The sequence below is a fragment of the Simochromis diagramma genome, unplaced genomic scaffold (assembly GCF_900408965.1).
Source record: "Simochromis diagramma unplaced genomic scaffold, fSimDia1.1 OVJJ01000419.1, whole genome shotgun sequence".
Taxonomy (NCBI): domain Eukaryota; kingdom Metazoa; phylum Chordata; class Actinopteri; order Cichliformes; family Cichlidae; genus Simochromis; species Simochromis diagramma.
The window spans coordinates 5,594,276-5,618,088 of NW_024387244.1; the positions used below are offsets into that span (position 1 = coordinate 5,594,276).

At 39.3% G+C, this 23,813-nt stretch overlaps 1 protein-coding gene across 4 annotated transcripts; it reads left to right on the plus strand.

Moving 5' to 3' along the window:
* Positions 1–7,820: 7,820 nt before the first annotated feature.
* On the plus strand, positions 7,821–23,596 carry si:ch211-129c21.1 (uncharacterized protein LOC563087 homolog). Of its 4 annotated transcripts, none has more exons than XM_040052819.1 (14): positions 7,821–7,963; positions 14,216–14,703; positions 15,018–15,160; positions 16,269–16,343; positions 16,733–16,831; positions 18,101–18,200; positions 18,447–18,557; positions 18,694–18,845; positions 18,954–19,126; positions 19,339–19,495; positions 19,603–19,825; positions 20,792–20,907; positions 21,127–21,343; positions 21,527–23,596. In XM_040052819.1, the coding sequence occupies exons 2-14, from the start codon at positions 14,595–14,597 to the stop codon at positions 22,288–22,290; spliced, it is 2,439 nt and encodes an 812-aa protein (XP_039908753.1). In that variant the 5' UTR covers positions 7,821–7,963; positions 14,216–14,594; the 3' UTR covers positions 22,291–23,596. The 4 variants fall into 4 exon arrangements, with proteins under 4 accessions (XP_039908753.1, XP_039908750.1, XP_039908751.1 ...); XM_040052816.1 differs by having other exon boundaries at positions 16,269–16,332; XM_040052817.1 differs by having other exon boundaries at positions 14,219–14,703; positions 16,269–16,332.
* The last annotated feature ends 217 nt before the right edge of the window (positions 23,597–23,813 follow it).

Genomic DNA, 23,813 nt, shown 5'->3' on the forward strand with positions numbered 1-23,813 from the left:
AATGCATGCACAGACGGAGGGAGGGTCTTCATTTAGATCATTATGTAGAGCAAGGTGCTTTTATTTCCTTTAGTTTGTGCATATTGTACAGCTCTAGCATATATGTGCACAGGAAAATGAGTTTACCGAAACTAAATGTAGCTTTCAATGACATCATGAGGGTGACGATGGCTCAGTGCATGTAAGGTGTTTGTAACTACTGGAGCCAGCATATTTAAAACTACTGGGTGTAAGTATATTTGCAGGCTTAATATGAAATAAATAAAACTTTTACTCAATTATTGCGCTTGTTTTGATGTAACTGTATCATATATGTCACTACTTCATATCAGAGCTTGATGTTGGCCTTTTTTCTATTCATTTAAATTCAGACTGAAAATTTGATATGAGAGATGCAAGATGCCACCCTCCACACCACTGGTCTCCCCTCTGTTAAAAGTGCTGTGTGGTTACCACTATCAGCTCACAGTAAGAAAGCACCGACTTTGAATTTAACTGTCGGCTCATGTAAGTTTGCATTTTCTCTTTGTGTCTGCATTTGTTCTTACAGGTGCTTTGACTTTCTCTCTCCCCCACCGTCCTCTCAAACACATGCATGTTAGGTCAGCTAGTGATTATAAATTGCCCAGAAGTGTAAATGTGAGCACGTATTTGAGTATGTCTATTTGACCAGGGCCTACCACAACTCTTCCTCTCTTGGCCTCTTGCCTTATGAGAAAAATAAAGAAAATAACTATGTGTTGTGCATGTGTATTGTGTCACAGACTATTCATAACCTTTAAAACTGTTAAAAGTGATGACAACGTGATTTTTAAACAAAGTATAAAAGCATATGTGACCTTTGTACTCACAATTTTAGTTTGGACACGTTTGGACAACTTGCTTTTTTCTATTTCTATGTCCTCAGAATGGGTCACATCACAGTGACCGCAAACTTGCATACTTTTGATGAAGGAAAACAACAATGAAACGACCATTGGCCAATAAGTGAAACTCAAAACAAAGGAATTAAAATAACCAACAGAGACTCCTAACTTAAGAGATGCAGCTTCCTGTCTGCTCAGCAGCAAACAAAAGACCCACTCTGACTTAGCTGCACTGGTTCTCTAAATAGAAAGAAAAAAAAAAAAACCTTTTAAGTATCGCTCCCCTAAAACCTAAATGTTGGTAACGTTTCTTGATTCTGATCAGTATACTAAGTAAAATTTGCATTATGTTTGATTAAAAAAACAACAACCCCGCAGCTGTTTCAAAGCGCAACATTTTTTACAGTAATTTTTGTCTTTTTCTTTTGCTTTTATGCATCGACATGCGTTTCTTATGAAAAACCACACCAGTAATTAGAAAATGGTCCGAATTTTATTATCATTTCATATATAACAGCATAAAAGATGAAGTGTATTGTGTTCACAGAGTCCTACTAAATAAATGATTTTAAGATTCTTTCTTTTCTTGCATTACAAACAGGACCTACTTTCAGAGACAAAAAAAAGATCATAGGGTTGAGGTTTCAGAAGCTATGCACCCCCTGCAACCTTCAGATGTCTCGTCTTGTGGCCTTTTTTCTTTCTTTCACTGTCAGGAACAAATAATACACTGACACCTGCTATAATGTTAGTGAATTAAAGATTAGTTTTCAGAGCAAATCAATGCAGCGCGGCTTTACACTTTAAACACCTGAATGCAAAATGCCACCCACACTGTTGTGTTCTTTAAGCCTTTTGTTGTGTTCACTTTTTAAAACAACAATGCAAGAAAATTAATATATGTAATATATATGAGTTGAATCTCTTTCTTTTTGTCAAGATTGTGGTTGGAGACTGGATCAGAAAGTTCATCAAGCCATTTTGCTTAGTTGTGTCTTGTCACAGGAAGCCAGATGTTACTTTTCTAGTAAGACGGTGTGGAGACGAGGCGAGTAGAGTTTTAGCACCCTTGCACTTAAAACCCACAGGGGTTTCACAACCCCTTCACATCATCCTCATGTTTTTTATATTTGGTGACAGCAAGAAAGTCAGCAAATGTACATTTATATCACTGAGGAATTCACAAGGTGCAGAGCAATGCAGGGTATACTTTTTTTTTTCTTTTTTCTTTTTAGAAAGGCCTAAGAGTAGTAGTCAGGTGTGATTTCTAGTGACTAAAACTGTTAGGTATAAAAAATGAGTTGGTGTGTCTGGTCAATAATTCTGTCTTTCTCTTTCTCCGCTTTCTTTAGAAAGCCTACGTCAGTTTCCATCTTCATTTGCCGTGTCTGCCTAAATCTCCTATAGTAAAAGTAACTGACTGACACTGAACAGTATTAGAAAAAAAAGAAAAAAACCCCTACTCCTCCCTCCCACCAACCCAACCGCCCACACACCAGTTCTACGTCTGGCTTTGTCAGATGTGCAGAAAGGCAGGCTGCTAAGACAGGATGACACTGACGATTAGAAGACCACTGCTCACACGATAAGATGGAAATGTCGCTGAAGCAGTTGATTCTGATGCTACTTACAGGTAAGACTCCTGACTTTATATTTAACAGATTAAAAAAAGATTACACACAGTTGTACAAATAAAAAAAGTGTCATGCTAAACGCAAAGTGCATGTTTCCTGAAGACGAAACTCAGTTGCCTGTCTGTAGTTTTTGTCTACATGAACTATTTTATGATTCAAAAAGTAAAATATCTTCTTTTTTCTATTTACAGTGGCAGCAACAGCCATGGTGATATCAGGTCAAACTGCTGTATTTCTGAATGAAACAAGAACAGTGAGAGTTCCCTCTGGATCAGACCTGACTTTGTACTGCTTTTTGAACACAGAGAAATATGAGCGATATCGAATTTCCTGGCTTTTCAGCAAATCTGGATTTGTTTTCAGGAAGTCAATTTCAGACTGTGAAGATATCTTTACTAACAAAACTGAACAAGACTCAAGAAAGACCTGCATTTTGTCAAACGTTAATACAAACCACAGTGGATGGTACTTCTGCAAAGTCACAATAGAGATTCCCAGTTTAGCAGAAATTCGCAGCAATGGAACAGAAGTAAATGTTTGTAAGTATCACTTCTGGCTTATAAAACTGGTAATTTCTGACTTTAAGTCTTTTGTATAACTTTTTTTGAGCAGTATACAAACATTTAATAAATGCTGTATAATACACTAAAATGTAGCAGTACAGTAGTACACAGATAAAAAGCACTTTACTATTTATCAGGTAATCTATATTTGTCAACAACTTCCTCTGTTAGTATGGATACATCATTTTTATCATAATAAATACAACAGCATCCACTTCAACCCACCTTTAACATTAATGTGTTATAAACCATTACATGTTTATATGCTGCTTACAAACACCTTAACACCTGCTTTTTTTGTCATGAATGAATGCATAACTAATTTAAATGTCCTGGCTTGCAATGAATGTTTCTCATATAATTTTGTTTCCTCCACGACAGCGGACAGTGAAGTTACAACGTACCCGTCAAATGTGACGAATATTAAAGGTGTGTGCATGTATGCGCGTGTGCATGTGAGAGAGAGCGCGTGTATGCAGTTCTCAAAAGGCATAGGACATTTTCAGGACCCAGGAGATACTGAGCTGCGTAGATTTTCCATTCAGTGTCGCTCTGCGTGGGTGTCATTTGTCCACTTACACAGGGGATAAAAGCTCTAGCTGATGAGTCAAAACTGTTTCAAAGTGCTCACATTCGTCCTGTCAGATGCGTACTGCTCACAGGAAGTGCGTGGACCTTTACATAAAAAGGGCTGACTTAACGACTGCATATCTTTTAAAGTGATTACATAACGCAACAATCCATTTTATTGTATCCATGGTGTAAGTTGAGAGTTACTTGTAAGTTAAATGCGTTCACATTTCAGGGCAAACTTTTCCTCCCGCAGACCCTCCTGCCCTGAGTGACAACTGGTGGATATGGGTGGTGTTGGGAGCATCCTCTTTCATCCTGTTCATCCTGACGGTCACATGTGTCCTGCTCTCAAGAAGACAAGAGAATAGAGGTAGTGCTATTTCTTTTCATTGTGAAGGTTTAGATAATCATCGACAGTCTATACAGATTGCAGATAAGCTGTGCTTCAGCTGTATGCAACAGAAGCTGCTAGCCTGAGATAAAAGTTGCTCTATAAGAAAAAGAGGTCAAGCAACAAAAAAGCAAATTATCACACAAGATAACTTCACAAGATCTACAGTCACTTCAAATCTACACCGCATAGAGTACAGGCTGATTCATTTCGTTGCAAATATTTGCATTTAAAAGAAGAAAACCTCTCATTTTTTTATATGAGAGAAGACGTTTTTATGATAGCAGAAATCTTCCCAAGTAGTGGCTGATGGACACAAACTGAGCATGAAAGTGGTTAGTGTGGTTTGACTGCACACCGTGAGACAAACTCTGCTGTCACTAATAGATGTCTTCTCCTCCTGTGCGGTTTCACTTAAGAAAAAGATTTTAATTTCTAGCAGACATCAGAGACAAGGACTGCAGTTTATTTTGTGAAGCAGAGCTCGAGGTAAACACTTTGAGATCTGGTTGTAGGCAAGTTATCAGCACTGTTATTAATATCAGATATCTGCAGAAATAAAACACAGGCAAAGCTGAAAAAGCCCGCCCACATCTGCATCAACCAGCACTTTTACTACTTACTTACTTACTTAGCTTTCTGTAGTGTCCATATTTGACAGGCAAAATAAACTGAGCTGTTTCATGATTATTGAAGCCCTTACAAGTGGTTTGACTATAAAACTGGTTATTATTATGATTGGAAAACTATGTTTTTTCCAAAACTCAATTTTTCTGTCCATTAACTGACAAAAAATTAAGTTTAAAACTTCTGACTTCAGTCCCACTCGTCATCATAAGATTGTATTTAGCTCACAGATTTAAGTCATTGACACATTTTTTAAACTAACTTTAAACCACAGAGGACAAAGCAGTTCTTTATGTAGGCAACCAGCAGCTCGTGCAAGTACATGTGGTTGTTTGGCCACCATTGATGGCCACAGAGGAAGGAGAGAAAACAGATGTAGAGTGAAGCTTTGAAAGTACTGCCAAGCAGCTGTAAAATCACACGTATGACCCAGGCAAGGTGGTTTCTGATTGACACAAATTGTTGTTTGGAGTATTGTGTTACTGAGAAAATGTATTAAAGTATACTACTGAGGAGAATGAGGGAAAAAAGAGAGTTACCGGCAATAAAAAGCAAACCTCTGCTTTAGAAAAAGCTATTGAAACGATATCATATAAAATAAAAATATAAAGGAAATTAATTTTAGTTAAGTATTTTGTAAGTTTGGCCACATTTGTCAATATAACCAGCACAAGGGGACGCGAGTGCTTATGCCTATTGAGACTCGGGCACCCCTCGGGTATCGCTGTACCATTCTGAACTTCAATCTTTTAATATGTCAAACAGCACCTGCAACATAACAATAAGAGCTAATATTAATGTTGAAATGAATAAAAATGAGATGAAAGTTGAAATTTTAAAACAACAAAAACTAACAACCAAACTGACTTTTGAAACTAAACTGAACTGAAAACACAAAAGTAAAAATAAATATAAAAATAAATAAAACAAAACCTAAAAATGTATAATCTTAGTTATTTTATAGTTATGACTAGCACATCTGTGTCGCAGTGAGAAATTAAATACAGAAATTCCAGGAGACTTTGGTACTGACTCTGTTTCTTTGACATTTAACTATCTTGACTGTAAGTGAACTTTAACTTGAAAGGCTTTGATGTATTAATTTGATGAATCTTTTTACTTTTGAATCATAGTCAAGTGATTTCACTGAGTCAACGCTTGTGTTTTTGCAGTACAAATGAATGTTTGCACTGCAAAATGTTTTGCCTTTCAGTAAAAAATGTCAAGATGAAATTTACAGTGACAGCATTTTTTTTTTTTGAAAACCGTGAGAAAAACTTACACGTGGTTCCAAATGTATAGTTTTCGGGGCAGAAAGGATATTCAGTTAAAATAGAAATGAATTACAATTAAAAATAAATATTTGACATTTGAATAATTCCCATCTTAAACTATTTTTTTTCTTTTGTTAGGAAACTTTCAAGTTTACATCTCCTGATCAATTTTTAAATTGCAAAACCACTTTAGTATTAAGTTGATAATAAAATATGTAAAGCATTTGTAGTAACAAGATGTATATTGACTCTTAATACTATGTATATTCAAATATATAAAGATTTGGACGGACAACATCTGACGTGACTTGCAGTCTTTCTCTAAAAATCAAATGATCAGATAATTGATGCTGACATACTACATATGAAAAATAAGGTCATGTTATTTAGTTACTTGCACAGAAATCAGTCTTTATTGTAGATCACTGTATTTCATCACTGAATAGACTAGAACAGAATGCCTTTATTGTCACTATACAGATGTACAATGACATACAGAGCATCTCCTACTCAGTGCAAACATATTTGAGAAGAAAGGAGGGGTGGGGTGCACAGTTTCTGCAGCACTGCATACATATGAAAAGTATTTAGAAAAAAAGATATATATATATATATATATATATATATATATATATATATATATATATATATATATATATATATAAATCTACAAATATACAAATCTGGAAAAAAGGAAATAAAGACGTAAATAAATAGCGTTATGTGTTTACACTGTATTTCATCACTGTTTTCACTGGGGTTGGGGATTTAAATAGCTTCTTTTGCAGTGTGTAACAATTAGTCAACTGCACAATAATCAAAATGAGCTAATTCAACTAATAAAACTAAATAAGGACATTTTTAGGGTAAAACTGTATTTTTTTTCCTGCATTTTGGTCTCAGTGATGTTTGATTACTACTTTAAAGTCTAATCAGCCAAATGATAAGCAAAAAAAAAAAAATCCCTCTGAGCTTTTGTTCTACAGATTGTCCTACAGCTCAAATGCAGATATACATTAATTAAATGATATGCCATTGATTCTGTATTTGCCTTTCGTCCACCAGAAGAGCCCATCTATGCAAACACCCCCAACAAACAGCCTTCACCTCGGCCGTCCATGAGCGCAGCAGCGGTCAGCCTGAAGGCAGCTTCTTCCTTTCAAGACCCGCGGACCCCGAGTCCTGCCAGCAGATACGACGAAGGCAAACGGAGATATAGACACTGAACAAGTCACGGACCTCACAAACTAATGCCAGCAAAGGTCCTCACAGCTAATTTCACCGGGACACTGAAAGAAACTTTCCCCTTTCATTATTGTCGGATCTACATTTTGTTCATCTGGATTTCTGGTTTAGGGTTTTTTCATTCAAACTGCACGTTTTTTAAAATGCGCAGGTGAAGTAGCTTTTATGAGCCACTAGATGGCAGATGATGAATGCGGTGTGAATGTGTAAATTCATGGTTTTGTTCCCTTAATTTTTGTATTGTATTACTTAATATTGAATATGATGAATACTGAATATTTGGAAATGTTTCCAATAGCTTTTGAATGGAGTATGGAGAAGATTTATACACAAATATGTGTATTTTTGTATTATTTTTTTTAGAGGAGACTAAAACGTTAATTTTTTATATATCGACTGCGTCCTTCTTTTTATTTTCAAAATACACGTGGCTTTCTGTCGTGCTTAGGCTAACACTTTAATACGTCCTCTGATAAAATACTTATTAAGTCGACTTAACATTTCCAAACAAACCAAAAGTCCGCACTTGGGAACATTAACAGGACTATGTCGTTGCTATCTGCTCGGTCGCGAAGCCCAGCGGCTCCTATATAAGTAAAGGTGCGATCAAACACGTGACGTGATCAGGCGCTGCCTACCGCTGAGAGCTGCCTGTCGGATAATCACTCCCTGCAGGAATTAGACGTGGAGTGAACGTTACAGGTGGAGCAGTGAAAAAAAGAGCGGAGCTGGATTCAAGACGGGAAAGACATCGGCACTCTGAGCGGTTTAATATTAAAACTAACTACTGGTAAGTGCGAGTTAGCCCGCTGACTCGTTTTTTTCTTTCCTTTTTTGTTTTTGGTGCAGGTTTTTCCCATTGGGCGTGTTATTTTTCCACTGCGCTCGGGCTTGTTGTGGGAATTGGATTGCCAACCTGAGGGGTGGAGAGGTTGCAGAGACGGCGCACTGCAAATTCTCTGACTTACCTTAAGATTATAGGATATCCTAATCTAATAATAGCAGCGGGGCGTTAGAGTAAGCAGTAGTAGGATATACTTACAAACTCTTGCACCAGCAGCAGCACGGATAGTGTTACACTGAGAGAGACGCGCTCATCAAACTTGGAGGGGTCGCGCGTTCCCTGCAGCCCTCAGGATTAGATATAGCAGCGCTACGGGAGCGAGTGTGTGGTTGGATCCGGAGGAGAAAACGCTTTGAATCGCGAGCCAAGCTGTTTTATAAAGCTTAAGCACACAGATTTTTATTATTTTTTTCCTCTGCTGGAAACCAAGCATATAATTCACAGACTTCAGAGACATGAATCAGTTCTTAAATATAGTGCGCAGAAGGAAGCATCAGCATGTTTAATCTTTTGGAAACGTTTCTCTGCGCACACACAGCTACAAAAAAAGAAAAATCAATACTGCTGCATCAATAATTCACACATTCTCAAATAATTTATTAAAAAGCAGCAAATTTTCATTGTATGCATATTATCACTGAACCGAACTTGATGTTAAATGGGGGTGAAGCGGATATTCGAGGGCATTTGTGGTGGAGGTTTAGTGATGGTGAGAATTGTACCAGGACGAGTGTGTGTGGCTCAGTGAGCAGACGATAGACGAAGTGAAAGGCTTTCAGTTCACTTGCTCTGGGGATTGCCCGATTGTAGCTGTCATACTGCAGCTACATTAAGTGGGTTCATGGCTGATAATAGCACTTACATTGCTCTAAGCTGGAGATGATGCAGATTGTGTCTGTTTCACTGTGATTGCATGTATATGATTCATCTCCAAAAGAACTTTGGAGTTTATTTGACAGATAACTTCTTATAGTTCGCAATCAGATTCTCATAAACTGCGGTTCTCAAGCCTATCCAAGCACGACCCCCCTACCCCACCCCCAATCAGTAGGTGACTCAGATTTGTTATCAATCATTAACAATAACAAGGACAAAAAAGAAAGCTAGTTAATTTTTTTTAGTGAAGGTCAGCAGGACAGCGTCAGCAAACCCTTGTTTTCCCCAACATGCTCTTTCTTTGCATATTGATCATCAGATTACCCCCACCCGTCTTCTTTTAAGTCTGTGCCCCCAGTTTGAAAACCACTGCTTTCCACTCAGACAGTCAGCAAAGTGGCTTTCAGAGATTAGATAAGTCTTGGAAACCACAACAGGAAAAACATCTTTATGGTTGTCATATCGTAACTGGCTGGCACCAGGTTTTTAAGGTCTAAGCTCAGAAAGCAGAAGGCATATTGCACATAGCAGTTTATTAACGCGACAGTTCTTGGATTTAAAATGAAATGAATAATAACATCGTAATGGCAGTAAGTGAAGGTTTACAAAAACATCAAGATTCTCTTGCCATCCCAGTAAGAATACACCTTAGTGTTTCTAAGAAAGCTGAAAGAACTAATTCAGTGATAATTAAAATAAAGTGAGACATGAATTCTTTGTACTTTGCTCCTTTTTGTCCTCTGTAATGTTTTATGGTATTATAATCTAAATGATCTTCTGGTTTTTGGTGGCTGTTTGGCCAAAGTGAAACACTGAGCTGATAGCACTGGTTTAAAAAAACACACACCCTTTTTCTAAAAAACAGTGTAAGAGTTGTGAAGTAAATTCTTGGTGTTGGTTTTTAAATCTAAAGAGAGGATCGACCCACACTTTACGACCTGCACAGACTTGCCTGGGTGTGTGTGTGTTTTTCTGCGTGCGTGCGTGCGTGCATGCGTGCATTTTGACTCAATAACAATTGATATGTCAAAACAAAAGTCAGTATCTTATTAAACAGGCTTTTGCGTTTGTTATTGTGTTGCTCAGTTGTCACTTTCATTCCAGTTAATGATATTGTCAGTTGTGCTCTGGCGCAGTTCCACTGATTTGGGCCGTAGCTTAAAAACTGTACACGCTGCATGTTTTTGAAATATTGTTCTCAGCTAATTACAATCCTCCTGCATATCAAAACAAAAGGTGGGAAGCTACTGTCATTGTGATAAAAGAAGGGGGGCTTTTTCTTTTTTAAGCAAATGTGAGCTTGCAAAAATATAACCCGGTGCTGAACTGGGGTGTGTTTTCCAGTGAATAACAACAGTCTGTGACACACGGGGTGTCAGGGGTGAAAACCCTCCCACTGGCGCTTTCCTGTTTAGGCCGGTGAGCTGTTGAAATACTGTATCACAGCCAGCTCACCAGCTGGCCTGCCAGTGGACGGCTCAGCTTACGCCCAAATGGCAACAAGACGTAGAAAGAGGCAGTAGACGACCAACCAGTCAGCCAGTGACTCAAACAGAATCAAACCTGAATAACAGTTTGTCAGGCCAGAGGTAAATCAGTTACTGCCGAAGGGGACCTCACCCATAGGGCTCAGCGTAGTGCCGTCATTTAAGGCGTACACCAAAGCAGTCATGGCTCACTCCAGCTGTTTGACTGACTGCTTTTTGGATGTATTATGACTCACAGGGATGACAACAGCATGCAAGTCTGAGCACGTCTCAGACGCTGCTGCTGCATGAGGTTTTTACTTTGTTATCAGCACGCAGTTGTGTTGAGAATCCATTGTAGAGGTTTTTGGAGATGGCGTGGAGGCTCCTAAAGAGGCTATAAATATCCCCATGCTTCAAGTGGTTCCAGTGTCTTGAGATACTGCCGCGGGGCTTCTTCGGCGCATTGAACTCGTTCATGTGCAGCTTTTGAACCCACAGTTGTTCGCGTTGTACCGATTGATGAGTAAAAACCCACTTGGAGTCCCTGTGCTAACCTTTTTAGAATGTTGCTTGGTAGGAAGGTACATGCTGACATTTACATCTAGATGTATGGAGATGCAAGGGAACAGTTTTAGTCACAATCTTGTTAATTCTGTGAGTACTGTTTGACCTCAGATCAGACTTTAAATGTCAGTGATTTTTAACAGAAGCAAAAGAAGTATAGAGATTACAAAGTGTTGTTCATTGCATGCAGGTTCTGTATACTGTCTGTGTGAGCAGTATTAGTCAGTGAGTGAATACTATAGATTTGCTCTATAGTCTGACACAAAGGGAATATCAAGTTTTTCAGAGCTGCATAATGAAGTTGCGTGCTCAGTGACGGGTCCGTGAGCAGGTTTTGCTGGCCGTACTGGAATTTTCATCGTGCCCTTATGAAAAATAATAGTACACTAGTCTTCCATGACCTAGCTTTTGCCTCAGTGAAGAGCACACCCAGGCTGATGGCGGTTTATTTTTGTTTTTGTCACTAAGGTGTCAAATAAACAAGAGGAAATCAAAAAAGCTGGGGTTCACTGTACAAAAGGTCAAATCCTTTAATATTAATAAATGGTTCACCATTTAAAATGTAGTGTTAAAACATCTTAGGTCCAGTTTTACTTACCAGAACTAATAAAGGTGTGCTACTGATAAAAGGCCACTGTGTAATAAGCCATAAAGTCTTAGGGGCTGTATTGCTAGTAAGCCATTATGTAGAGCAGAGGTGTTATGCAACCATGTGCATGACAAAAAAGGTCAAACAGTCCATTGGTGTGTCTTTCCTGATTAAAAATAAAAAAGCATTCTAAAGAAATCCTTGACACGAATCTGAAATGTAAAATTAATGTTCGTTTCCAAGGAAAAATAAATCCTGAAAGGTGCGGCACCTCTTAAAATAAATGAAATCTTTACTTCCTTCTTCCCTTATTTTTTTGATTTCAATACAACTCGTATCTCCTGTTTGACTGCGATTGTTTTTTCCAAGCTGCTCGCGGTGTCACAAACCCTGCTCGTACGCGGTGAACAAAATCTGATTTTTCTTTTTGGTAAGATCAGAGAAGCTTTCAGCACATTTTCTAATGTCAAAGTCTGAACATGCATCAGCGTGCGCTCACATGCAAGAGAAGCAATGACCAAAGACTTGAACAAAACGCATTTTTATATCAAAATATTAAAAGCTGCACTTCTAACGGGCTATCTGCTGCTGGTAATGTAAGAGGTGTTGTTTCTAGTTATAAATAAACAAAGAATGACAACAAATTTTCATTTTTCTACACTCTTTGTTTTGTTAGCCTGCAGTCAAACACTGATTTTATCTGTAGCAAGGTATAGGGCTTTTTTGTTTTTTTGTGGAGGTACACTTTTAATAAATAAACTGCGTGTGCTTCTCGGGGATCACTAAATGGATACAGACAACATTATCTTAGTGACTAGCTAATGAAGATGCAATTTCAGCTTGTTCTCTTGCCTTAGGAGGCAAATTAATGCGATAAATAACTAATTAATGCGTTTAGATTAATAACGTACAATCCACTGATAAAGCAGTGGGGCCTTTTTACTTTCAAATTCTCAGACTTTTAGGATTTATATAATTTTTTGTCAATTCATTAAGCGACTTCCAGACTAAACATAACCTAAGGGCCCCATTGCGAATGGAAATCTGCATCATATGTGTTGTAAATCCCTCAGCAGTGCACTGTCACACCTTACGCTATGTTAAGTGTGGGAGAGCCAGAGGAAAGGACGACTGTTGCGTGTTGTATTGTTATTGTGGCCGTGCCTACCTGTCTGCGCCATCATGACCTATCTGCCAAAACCTCTGAAAAACAACCTTCAGTTATTCCGTTCAGCTGTGGCGCTTAACCCACAGTACCCTCAACCCCCAACAGGCTGTGGTAAAAAGCATGCAACATGTCACCTCTTTGACAACACAGGAGCAGTCCTGTACATGCAGCAGCTCGTCCCACTGTGTCAACTAACAACAGGGTGGGAGCACAGCAGGTTAGCTGCAAAATGCACATCCCAAAAAAACCAAAAAACAAACCCAGACTGCTCAAAGACGCAGGGGAGTTAACGCTTAGCTGTCTCTCAAGGAAATATAGATACTGTCATTTTTTCATTTCTGTCAACAGGCGAGGACTGTACGGTGTTTCAAAAGATGCATCTTTACTTTTTACTTTTACTTAAATCTGAATAGCACATGCAAAGCAGCTGTGTACTGCACACCCCATTTTATTTATTTCTTCTTCTTCTTTTTTTTTACCTTGCGAATCTGGTCTCGAATATGCTCTGTGTGTTATTCTGAGTTAAAGTGCCTTGATGAATTTTGAATGAGGCTGCATCGCTCAGTTTGTCAAAACACAGAGAGTGAATCTCGCCAAAGAAGTGGTAAGTCTCGATTCCACATGAATCCCAGGGTAGGGATGGAGTTCGTGAGCTGTGAATTACCGTGATCTGCATGCATGCCCAAACCTGAACTGATCCCCGCTGCTGCTTGAACCCTGCTGAGTCCAGAGGAAGCAGGTTCTTATCAGGGAGGAGGACAGGAAGATACAGAGAGTGCAGGAGGAAGAGAGAGAGTGGGGGTGGGTGGGCAGTGTATGGCACTCTGCAGAATTTCACTTAACATCAGCTTCCTTTGTGAAGTTTACTGTTATGAGTTGTCATAGCTTTAGCTGTAAGTGGTGCCAGACATCTCTGGTAGAAAAACATGGTTATATTTGTCTCTGTTTAGCATACTGTCTGGAAGGTGTTGCTTATTTGTAATCTGGCTCTTTTGAGCAACCCAAATTAATAAAAAAAAAAAGAAGGAAAGAAAGAAGGAAGTTCTCCAGGAAACGAACAAAGTGTTCATCTTAAGTGGTCCTCTTTTTCCCAGTCTTGCTTGCTGTCACTTAGATAAACTTAGATATACAAAGGGAGCTAAAGTGCTTGTTTCAGGCAGTAGATGAACTGGGGGGGCTACATGAGGACCCAGTATAATGTAAAATAAAAAGGATTATTTTGAATTGTGAGCCATGCAGAGTGACTCTTGTAGAGGCCATAAGTCCATATAAATGAGAAGAATAGGTAGCAAGGGCATAATAGTAGGGGTATTTTAAATTTATATTGCCCTGCATAAAAAATCATCAAGCATAACAGAGATAAAATGAAAAGAAATAAAGTGTTGGAGGAAAACCAGCTTGCATTGAAAATTTTCAAGGGAATGTAGCCATCTTTTAATGTGAGTAATATTTCCCGGTTTGGTATTAAAGTCAGGTTTTCTATTTCATGGGTCTCTTTGATTATTTCATAGATGTTTTCATATCTCTTCCAGAAGTGGGCTGCCGTGAAAATGATCTCCTCCAGCATCCCTCACCACTAGCTGAGCAGTATGGCTTCTGCTCCTCCTTCCAGAGAGGACACCAGCAGCTCGTTAGCACTGCGCTGGAGGCTAACACCGACATAGATTTCCAGAAAGTAGCTGAGCTCGACGTTCCCGGTTAAACACCTGAACGATTCACCTTTAGAGGGTCTCTGTAAGCAAATATGATGACTCGTGCCAGAGTGGCACATGTCCAGGACCGTGACATCACCACAGTTTAACAACATCTGGACTGACACTGTGGACCATGATCTTTCTCTGATTTCGTGCTTTGGTGGCGGAGCTGGATCTTGCAGCTCTTCCACACTTAGACAAACCCGGACTCTGAGCCATGTCTCTTCTTTTAGCTCTGAGCATCATCTGTGGATTGATGCTCCATGTTTGTTTTAGTGCCGTCAATACTGACTATTGTGTGCCACGAAAGACCGTGCCCTACCAGAGTGAGTCAGAGATTCTCTCACCTTCTCCAGTAATATGTCGTAGAATTATTCTTAGCATCTTCTTTCTTCTTGTGGGCTGAATCAGAAGTAGAAGCTAGAGCAGTTTTGAATATTTTTACTGTGATTTATGACCCAGTAGTGCAACTTTAACATCTCTTTTTTTGCTGGCTGGGACAAGTTTATTAGTTTTCAGTAAATTAGCATTTTGCTTTTTGCTGTGGGGGCATTTTTCCTACTGCATGGAGTCACAGTAGCTAACATGTGGGAGGTAAATAAAGCAAAAAACAGTGTATGATGCAGATTTCTCCGTGCAGATGAACTGAAGTTGTTCAGGGAAGAGGGGATTTACAATTACTCCACGATGCTGATGAGAGAAGACCTGGGTGTGATGCTGCTGGGGGCAAGAGAAGCCATCTATGCTTTGAATATGAGCGACATCTCAGTTAAAAATGCTACGGTAAGAACATGAGGAGTCTGTACACTCTGAGCAGAGCTGTCAGATAATGTACATATAAAATACACACGCTGGAGCTGCCATGTTGCTTATTTTGTTTGATGAAATAGTAATTAGTTAACTTTTTTATCACTGTGGATTAAAAATGGAAGATTCATTAAACATTTATGATGTTTTACCACAGCACTGAAGCCATTTCCTCAAATAATCAGTAGCCCTGCCAAAGATGGACTTATCATGCTTAGATGTGATTTGTATTCATGGTTCTTAACTTTCTTTTAGGTTATGCTGTGATAGCACTGGCTTAACACAGTGAAATATTTCAGTACTTTACAAAGAAAATAAAAAAAGTAAACAGCATTTTGTTTCTCGCTGGTTTGCAGTATAGCAATAGCTGATAATAGCTAATAATAGAGGTTTTTAATCAATAGTTAATCAACAGCTAGGCTGGTATACAGTACTGATTTATTGCATGCACTTACTGGCAGTTCTGTTAGGTGTATCTGTTTAAGTGCAACGGCAATATCTGATCAGCCAATCACATGGCAGCAGTTCAGTGCATTCAGGCATGTAGACAAGTTCAAACCGAGCATCAGAACGGGGAAGAAAGGAGATTTAAGTGACTTGGAAGGTGGCACGGTTGTTGGTGTCAGATGGGCCGCTCTGAGTATTTCCAAAAGTCTCAAATATCATTCACAGCATATTAAATATCTTCCCTAAAATCCACTGTGTCAGGTTTGTCGTAAAAAGAGAAGAAACATTTCATATTTGCACATCTTTCAGATGCTGTGAATTATGGCCAAATGTTAGGTCACATTACGTACAGTGTTTTCTCACACATCATTTCATTCTACATGACCACTGCACATTTGCATGGGATATTTCAATAATAATGGTTCTGTTGGACTCTGTTGTTTGTTCATAGCTGTAGATACATGTCTAACAGTCAGAGGCGAGGAGTGCTTTGCCAGCTAACTGGTTCATGCTTTTAGAGCACGCTGACAGGTCTCGAAAAACAATAAATTGTGAAAGCTGTAACTGGACTACTACTGTGTGGTTGCAACACCATTCCTGAATGCTTTGACAAGACTCTTTCGTTTTGTTGGTGCAGGTGTATTGGCGGGTGACTGAGGATAAGCAGAGGGACTGCACGTACAAGGGGAAAAAATGCAGAGGTTTGTGTAAAGTCGTTCAAAACAAAAGCTTTGCACTAGACAACTTTTACTTCGGGGGCATTGCCGCAGCTGTAAAAGATGACCACTGATTGAAAGTTGTTTACTCCCCCCCTCACATTTTATCTTAGCACATGTGTAAATCATTTATATGAGAATGATTTTTTTCCCCTTTTCATGTCTTTACATGGAATCCTCTTTGAAGTACTTGGCTCATATCTTTGTGCTGAGAGTCCAAATAAAGGCACAGGAAGAAAACGCATGTGCACAGCCCTGACCTTTTGGTCACCGCGAGCTGCGGACAGCATGTGCAGTCACTATATGTATGCGGTATGTTTGTGTTTTTGCGGCTGAACTAACAAAGCTCTGACCTTGGCATTCTCTCTGCTGGATCTTGTTGCAGGTGGAATGCCGCAACTACATTCGAACCCTGCACAGAGTGAATGACTCTACAATGTATGTGTGTGGTACAAATGCGTTTAGCCCGACCTGTGATTATCTGGTAAGTGTGGCTTTAAGAGTTAAGAGTTTCGTTGATTGCCCCCTTGTAAACTGATGCTAGTAACACTTGCATGAGATCCATAAAGGAGATCCACATGAAAAGCTCCTTCCTGCTGAAGATGTAGAAGTTAATTTTTTTTTCTTTTTTGTAACTCAGTGACTCCACAAAACAGTTAGATGTTTTTCTTATATCCAAATACATGTGTACTCAGTACTACAGTGTAGAAGGGACTGCCTTAAAATAAAGTACAGTACTTACTATAATGAATGAAAACTGTGGCATAGATTTCCTCATTTAATGTACGTGTGTTTGGATGCACAGTTTTGTTTTTATCCTTTCCCATGTTGATTTGTTTGCAATGAAAATGATATCACTCGTCTTACTTTAAAGGGAACCTGTAATACTCATTTCCAACTTCATATTTTATTCTTGGCCTGTACTAGTGCAGCTCTGGATGACCTTATCTTACACTCTTAAACAAGCTCCTCTCCCTTTAACCAGCTTTTATTTCATTGGCTGCCCCTCACAAACAAACAATGTGAACAGCTGGTATATGGTACACAGCTAGGGTGGTGTGTCTTAGATGACCATATTCAGAAAATCTGCTCTCACTGTTTGAAATGTAGGGTTGTTGAGCAGCCAGTAGCCTACCTGTAGATATGCTGAACTTGCATCCACCGCTGAAAGATTCTAGACATAACAGAGCAGAAGGCAGTGCAGGGTCTGCTTTAATTCAAGCAGTAATAACTGGGATTGAATTTTGTTAAGCTTTATGCTGAAGTGTTGTAAATGGGCACGCTTTGAGACATTTCTCTCCTGTCATCGTCAGTTAAATTTCCTTCCCCTGTTGTTGGTGTCTTGGAAAACTGTTTATTTTGGCAAGACGCTGAAATTTCAGAGGACTGAGCAGCCTTGGCTGCATCACAATGGGGTGTTAAACTGTTGCTATGTGAACCTGCAGCACTATGATAATAACAAACGAAATAAATAAAGGCAGACAATATGCTCATTATGTATCCCCAGACTCTGGAAGAAGATTTTAAGAGAAACAATTAAAGTGATTCCGGATATGAGTTTTGAAAACCCATGTAAAACCCTTTGTTTCGTTTGGACACTTTAGCGAGTTATTATGCAAATGTATGCAAGTTTAGTTAACTGCTTAAACATGTGAACAAACGGTAAGCTTCCAGTTCCAGTCCTCAATCTCAATAAAACACAGCTTTCTCAACTTCTCTCTCTTTGCTTGATCTCTTTCTTTGTTTCTGACAGACGTTTGCTAAAGGACAGCTGACGCTGCAGGGAAAGCCGGAGGAGGGGAAGGGCAAGTGTCCTTTCGATCCCTTTCAGAGATACTCCTCCCTCATGGTTGGTGAGTGTCTGAGGCAGACACAGAATGAAGATTTGATAGTTGTGTGCAGATTTCACTTCACACACTAAATAAATAAGAAAAATACCGCTCGGAGTATATTTGCTAGAGCTACCTGCTCATTCAGCATTCTCTGTACGATTTGTCGAAATGCCAAATTTCTCTGTATATAAATGTGACGTTGTTACAATTTAAAGTGAATAATGGATTTCCAGGAATTTTCACTCACCTCTTTTTCCTGTCTCACAGGAAACGATTTGTATTCTGCCACATCCATCAACTTCTTGGGCTCTGAGCCTGTTGTTCTGCGCAGCTCAAACTTGGCTCTTCGTACCGAGTTTAAAAGCTCCTGGCTCAATGGTGAATTCCTCTCCCTTCTTTTTAAAATTTTATAGCACCCCATGAACATTTTAGCGTTTGTGGTGCTGTTGACTTCTATTTTCGTTTGCCTGTGTTCAATTCAATTTGTTCAATTCAATTCAATTTGTGTTTTCAGAGCCAAACTTTGTCTACATGGATTTTGTGGATGAGAGCTTTGATAGTCCCGATGGTGACGACGACATGGTGTACTTGTTCTTCAGTGAAAATGCCATAGAGTACGACTTCTACAGAAAGGTTTCAGTGTCACGAGTGGCCCGTGTCTGCAAGGTAATGAACACAGTCTGTTCAAAAGCCTTGGCCTGTCTGACACAGGTCTGGTTGTTGTTAAAGGCAATACGCACACACATCACAGAGTGCTCCATATCTGTGTTAAAGGGGGATATGGGCGGCCAGCGGACACTGCAGAGGAAATGGACGTCGTTCCTGAAAGCTCGCCTGGATTGTTCCCTGTCTGAACCCAGCCTGCCCTCCATTGTCCAGGATGTCTTCCTTCTCAGACACAAGGACTGGAGGAAGAGTGTCTTCTATGCTGTCTTCACTCCACAGTCGTAAGTGTTTGCTGACAAATCCAGTGGCTCTTATTGCTCATGGCGGGTGTTGGCTTTGAGGAATGTTAGGAGTATCCTGAGCTTTTAGTTAACACACACAAAAAAAACTACCAAGTCTGTTGCAACTAGTATTTTGTTGAGACTCAGCTGATACGAACTTGTCTCAGTGTGTTGTTTGAATTTCACCTAAACTTGTTATTTTGCGTTTCCAGGAGCTTATCCCAGAAGTCGGCTGTTTGTGCATACAGCGTGTCTGCTATTAGAGATATTTTCAATGAGGGAAAGTTTAAAACCCCTGTTGCTGTGGAGACGTCTCATATTAAATGGGTGATGTACACCGGTGAGGTGCCGGTCCCCAGACCAGGAGCGGTGCGTTTACAGACTTTTGTTGCACGCAGAAATTCAATTGAAAAACCAGATAAACGCAAATAGATGTGGAAGAAAAAAAAATCTAAATTGCAGTTTTTGTGTTTCAGTGCGTCAATAACATGGTGCGTAAAATGGGGATGAATCGCTCTCTGGACCTTCCAGACAAAACGCTCCAGTTCATCAGGGATCGTCCTCTAATGGATGAAGCAATTCGGCCACTGACAGGAGGCCCGCTGCTGATCACGAAGGGAGCTCTGCTGACTCGGATTGTAGTGGACAGCGTGCAGGGCCTGGACGGAGAGAAATATAACGTCATGTTTATTGGCACAGGTAAAAAAAAGAGCTGTGTTTTTCCAGAAAGGCCCCTTCGGAGTACTGCCGGTGTTACTTGAGTTTTATTTTTAATGTTAAACAGTCACTCACATAAAATTCTTAAAATAGTTAAAGTTTAATATTTAATACTGCAGTTTTAAATGAATTCATAACCTTTTAAATGGCTTTAAAACTTGACAGAAGGAGAAAAGTAACAAGATCAGATATCAGAACAGCAAATTTAGAAACTGGCTTTTGTTTCTGGGTGAAGCTTAGCAGCTGAAAAAACATAGCGATCCACATAAATTTTGTTTGAGGACTTAATTTTCCTAATTATGCTGATTAAAAAGAGATTAGTTTATTGTACTTGGGAAAGAGTTTGAGCACTGCAAGTGGCTCCCTGACACACAATTACAAATGTCCTCAGTGATTGTGTTTCTCACTAAATCTGATCAGAACTTATCAGAAAGACTGAATTATGCAACTTTAACGCAACTATATTGTCGTTATAATGTAACTAAAGGAGGTGAACATATTAGTTTCCATTAATTTAGCAATAGATTTTAACAATATGACATTTGTCATATTGTCATATAAGTGTTTTCTAGTTATAAGCTTACCATTAAAAACTGATGGCACAGTTTTTCCCCTTTATAAAGGCATCACCTGCACAACACCTGGTTGGGCAGGTGACCCATTTGCTGAAGGTGGCTGCAGGTGCCTGAGTTTGAGTCCGCCTCACACCATTTCCTGTGTGTCTTTTCTATTGTCCCTATTTTTTGTAATATCTTGGCTAAAAAAATGGCCAAAGTAAATCTAAAACTGTTGCAAAAGCAGAGACCAAAGTAAAGGCTTTTAAAGCAATAAATATAACTTGGTTAATCATTAGCTTTTTATGATTTGTTCTAAGCAGCAGAGTCATCAAATGATATGGGTAAATACACTTGTGTAAGTTACGGGCTCTGCTTTTTGTCTTTGTAATAGGAAACGGTTATGTTCAGAAGGCTGTGAACTATGACGGAGAGATGTTCATCATCGAGGAGGTTCAGCTGTATGAAAACCATGAGCCCATCTCTATCTTGCGCCTCTCATCCACTGAGGTAATATATAATAACAAGTCCATTATACATGTTTCGTCATCATCACAGTTTACGGTTGTTTGCTGGGGTTTTGGTTGGGAGATACTGTTTAATATCTTAGTTTGAATATGTCATCACCTATTTGGCACTTACAGGCAATAAAGAGGCTTCAGTTGTGCTAAAGTTGAAACACTTTTAGTCTTTTGATATTTATGAGTCTTTATGGTTGTGCACTTATAGGGTCAAGTGTATGCTGGTTCAACTTCTGGTGCAGTCCAGATGCCGGTCAGTAACTGCAGCCGCTATGAGACTTGTGTGGACTGCATCCTTGCAAGAGATCCGTACTGCGCCTGGGATTTATCCACCAAGCAGTGCTCCTCCGTCAACACTTTGTCCCCCTCCCCACATACAATACAGAGTCTCAAGAAGGGAGATGTGTCACAGTGTCCTCCACTAGGTACTTTAAATTCAGTTGTTTTTATTTAGTGTTAAATCAGAACCCAAGAAAGCACAAGGGTTGTTCGATTGTAGAAATAACAATATTATAGAGAGAACCCCACTGACACCCTTTGATCAAGCGTGTGCTGACATGGCAGCAGTTTTATGAGCATGAATTAACCTTGCGTTTGTGTGTTTTTAGATCCAGTGACAGCTGTCGAATTAGTCCTCATTCCAGAGAACAATATCCAGCTGCCGTGCCAACTTCACTCTAACTTGGCTGTGGCCGACTGGCGATTCGGTAACCACACACTTCACTCCAACAACAAATACTACATCTACAGTGGCGGTCTCCTCATCCTGAGTGCTTCTGAAACAGACGCTGGCCAGTATATCTGCGACTCAGTAGAGGAGATAAACAGACAAAAATACAACCAGACTGTGGCGGTTTATCATTTACAGCTATACTCTGACCCGACAACGGGGATCATCCCCACCTTTGGCACAGAGGTGCCAAGTACCACAGAAGCTATTCACAAAACAATACATTTGCCACCAGATCCAGTGCCAAGCCATAACATTGACAAACCGTCGTCTCCTCAGAGTCAAAACGACAGTGGCAGGATAACTCATCTACAGGTGGCTGTGGCCATGCTGTCCCTGATTTGCCTCTCTCTGATGGGAGTCATATTTATGATCTGGAGCCGTGGGCACTGGGAGTGCTTAAAGTTTGTACAGCGGCCCAGTGAAAGCGAGACGAGAAGGCAGTCAACCGAGTACAGGCAGATCCTGAACAGAACTTCAGAGGTAAAGCTCCTGGGGCCTGAATCCGGGAGACCTTGCAGTGCCAATAATAATCACCCTGCTGTTGACTTCAAAGGGAATGGGGAGCATCACTTCCCACCTATGGCCAACATTTCAAGTCTGGACGGTCTGGGATACATAAATGATGAGTCAGAGATTTGACTCTGCTGAGGTGTAGAATTCAGTCTGAGGCAGGACTCGTGCACTAATTATCTTCCTATAGGTGTACTCCCACTGAGATTCGGTTCCTATAAAGGTTTTCGCATTATAAATTCTTTTGATTGGTGTCCTGTTTCCTACACTGACTATCATTTCCATATTCTTACCAGGCAGCTCATGTCCTCTAAAAAGATATTTAACTGGTGGTTAATGTTTTTATATGTATTTTTTTTGTATAATGATAAATTGTGAATAAGCTTTGTGCAATAGATTGTGTACAGCCAACACCTTTTCTTTTTGGACTATTTATTTGTAAATATAGTATAAAAAACACTGGACATGTAGCATTTTGATCATATTTTCAATGATTTTTAATGATTGATCAGTTGTCTGTATCACTATTTTATTTCCTGGTGGCCGTAAAAAACATCTTCTACATACATACCTCTATTTTTAAGCATAACCCCCACTAATATAACAGTTGGACCTCTGTCTTCAATAAGAGAAAAAAAAAGAATTTTTATATTTAGGGTGAACTGGGGTAATTCTTTTCTTTTTTTGGGTGTGTAGCTACATTTCTGATTCCAAGCATACTGTACACTTAATAAGAAACAGACAAAAATGTCATTGTAATGTCGAGGGTGGGGGTGTACATTTCTGTCAGTGAAACAACTCAGAGGTGCAGCGTATCCAAGAGTTTCGGTGTCAAACTTTGAAACATGCTGCCTTGCTCATGAAAGGAACTTTGAGAGTCTTGTCATGCACTTATGAATCAGTAAGTCAGTAATGTCTCACACAGTCGGGAAATGTATTTGAAGGCAACGCACAAAGCCACTGCTTCCAATATTAATGTTTCCAAAGGTTTCATATGGTTTGTAGGGGAGGAAAACATCATCATTAACACCACATGCTCAGTTCGTAATTATTACAGTTTGTTTTGGACAAAAAGTCAATTGCAGTGAAGCTCCCCGAATCTTCTCTGTGGTTTTCAGTTTTGGTCATTAACGCCATTGCGCAGAGACTTTTATGTTTCATCAAGTTCTGTACAACTGTCTGTATGAGAGTTGAAATGGGTCTCTGCTGAATTATTAAACAGAGCAGAATTGTATATGGATGTACAATATCAGTAGTACAAAGTAATCATTCAAACGTTACCTGTGCATTCGAATATTTTTTTTATTTTTAAAAAAGGGTACAATTTGTGTGTGTGTGTGTGTTTTTTTTAAAAAGCACTAAAAAAAATCATCCAAGCTATAACACTGCCAACTACTGTTATACATTTTATAACAATAAAGCTACAAGACTTAAACGGAATTGTTTACATCATTCAGAAATGGCTTTTAGCTGACCTCTCTCAGGCCCAATTTTCCTCCCAACATTTAAATGAGGCTTCTTCTCTTACATCTGGCTTTGAGTTATTGTGTGATCCTTATGGCAAATATTTATTTGCCTTTGTGAAATGCATTGTAATACTGTTCTTTGGTCACAGTGGTGCAGTGGTTAGCGCCATTACTTCACAGCAAGAA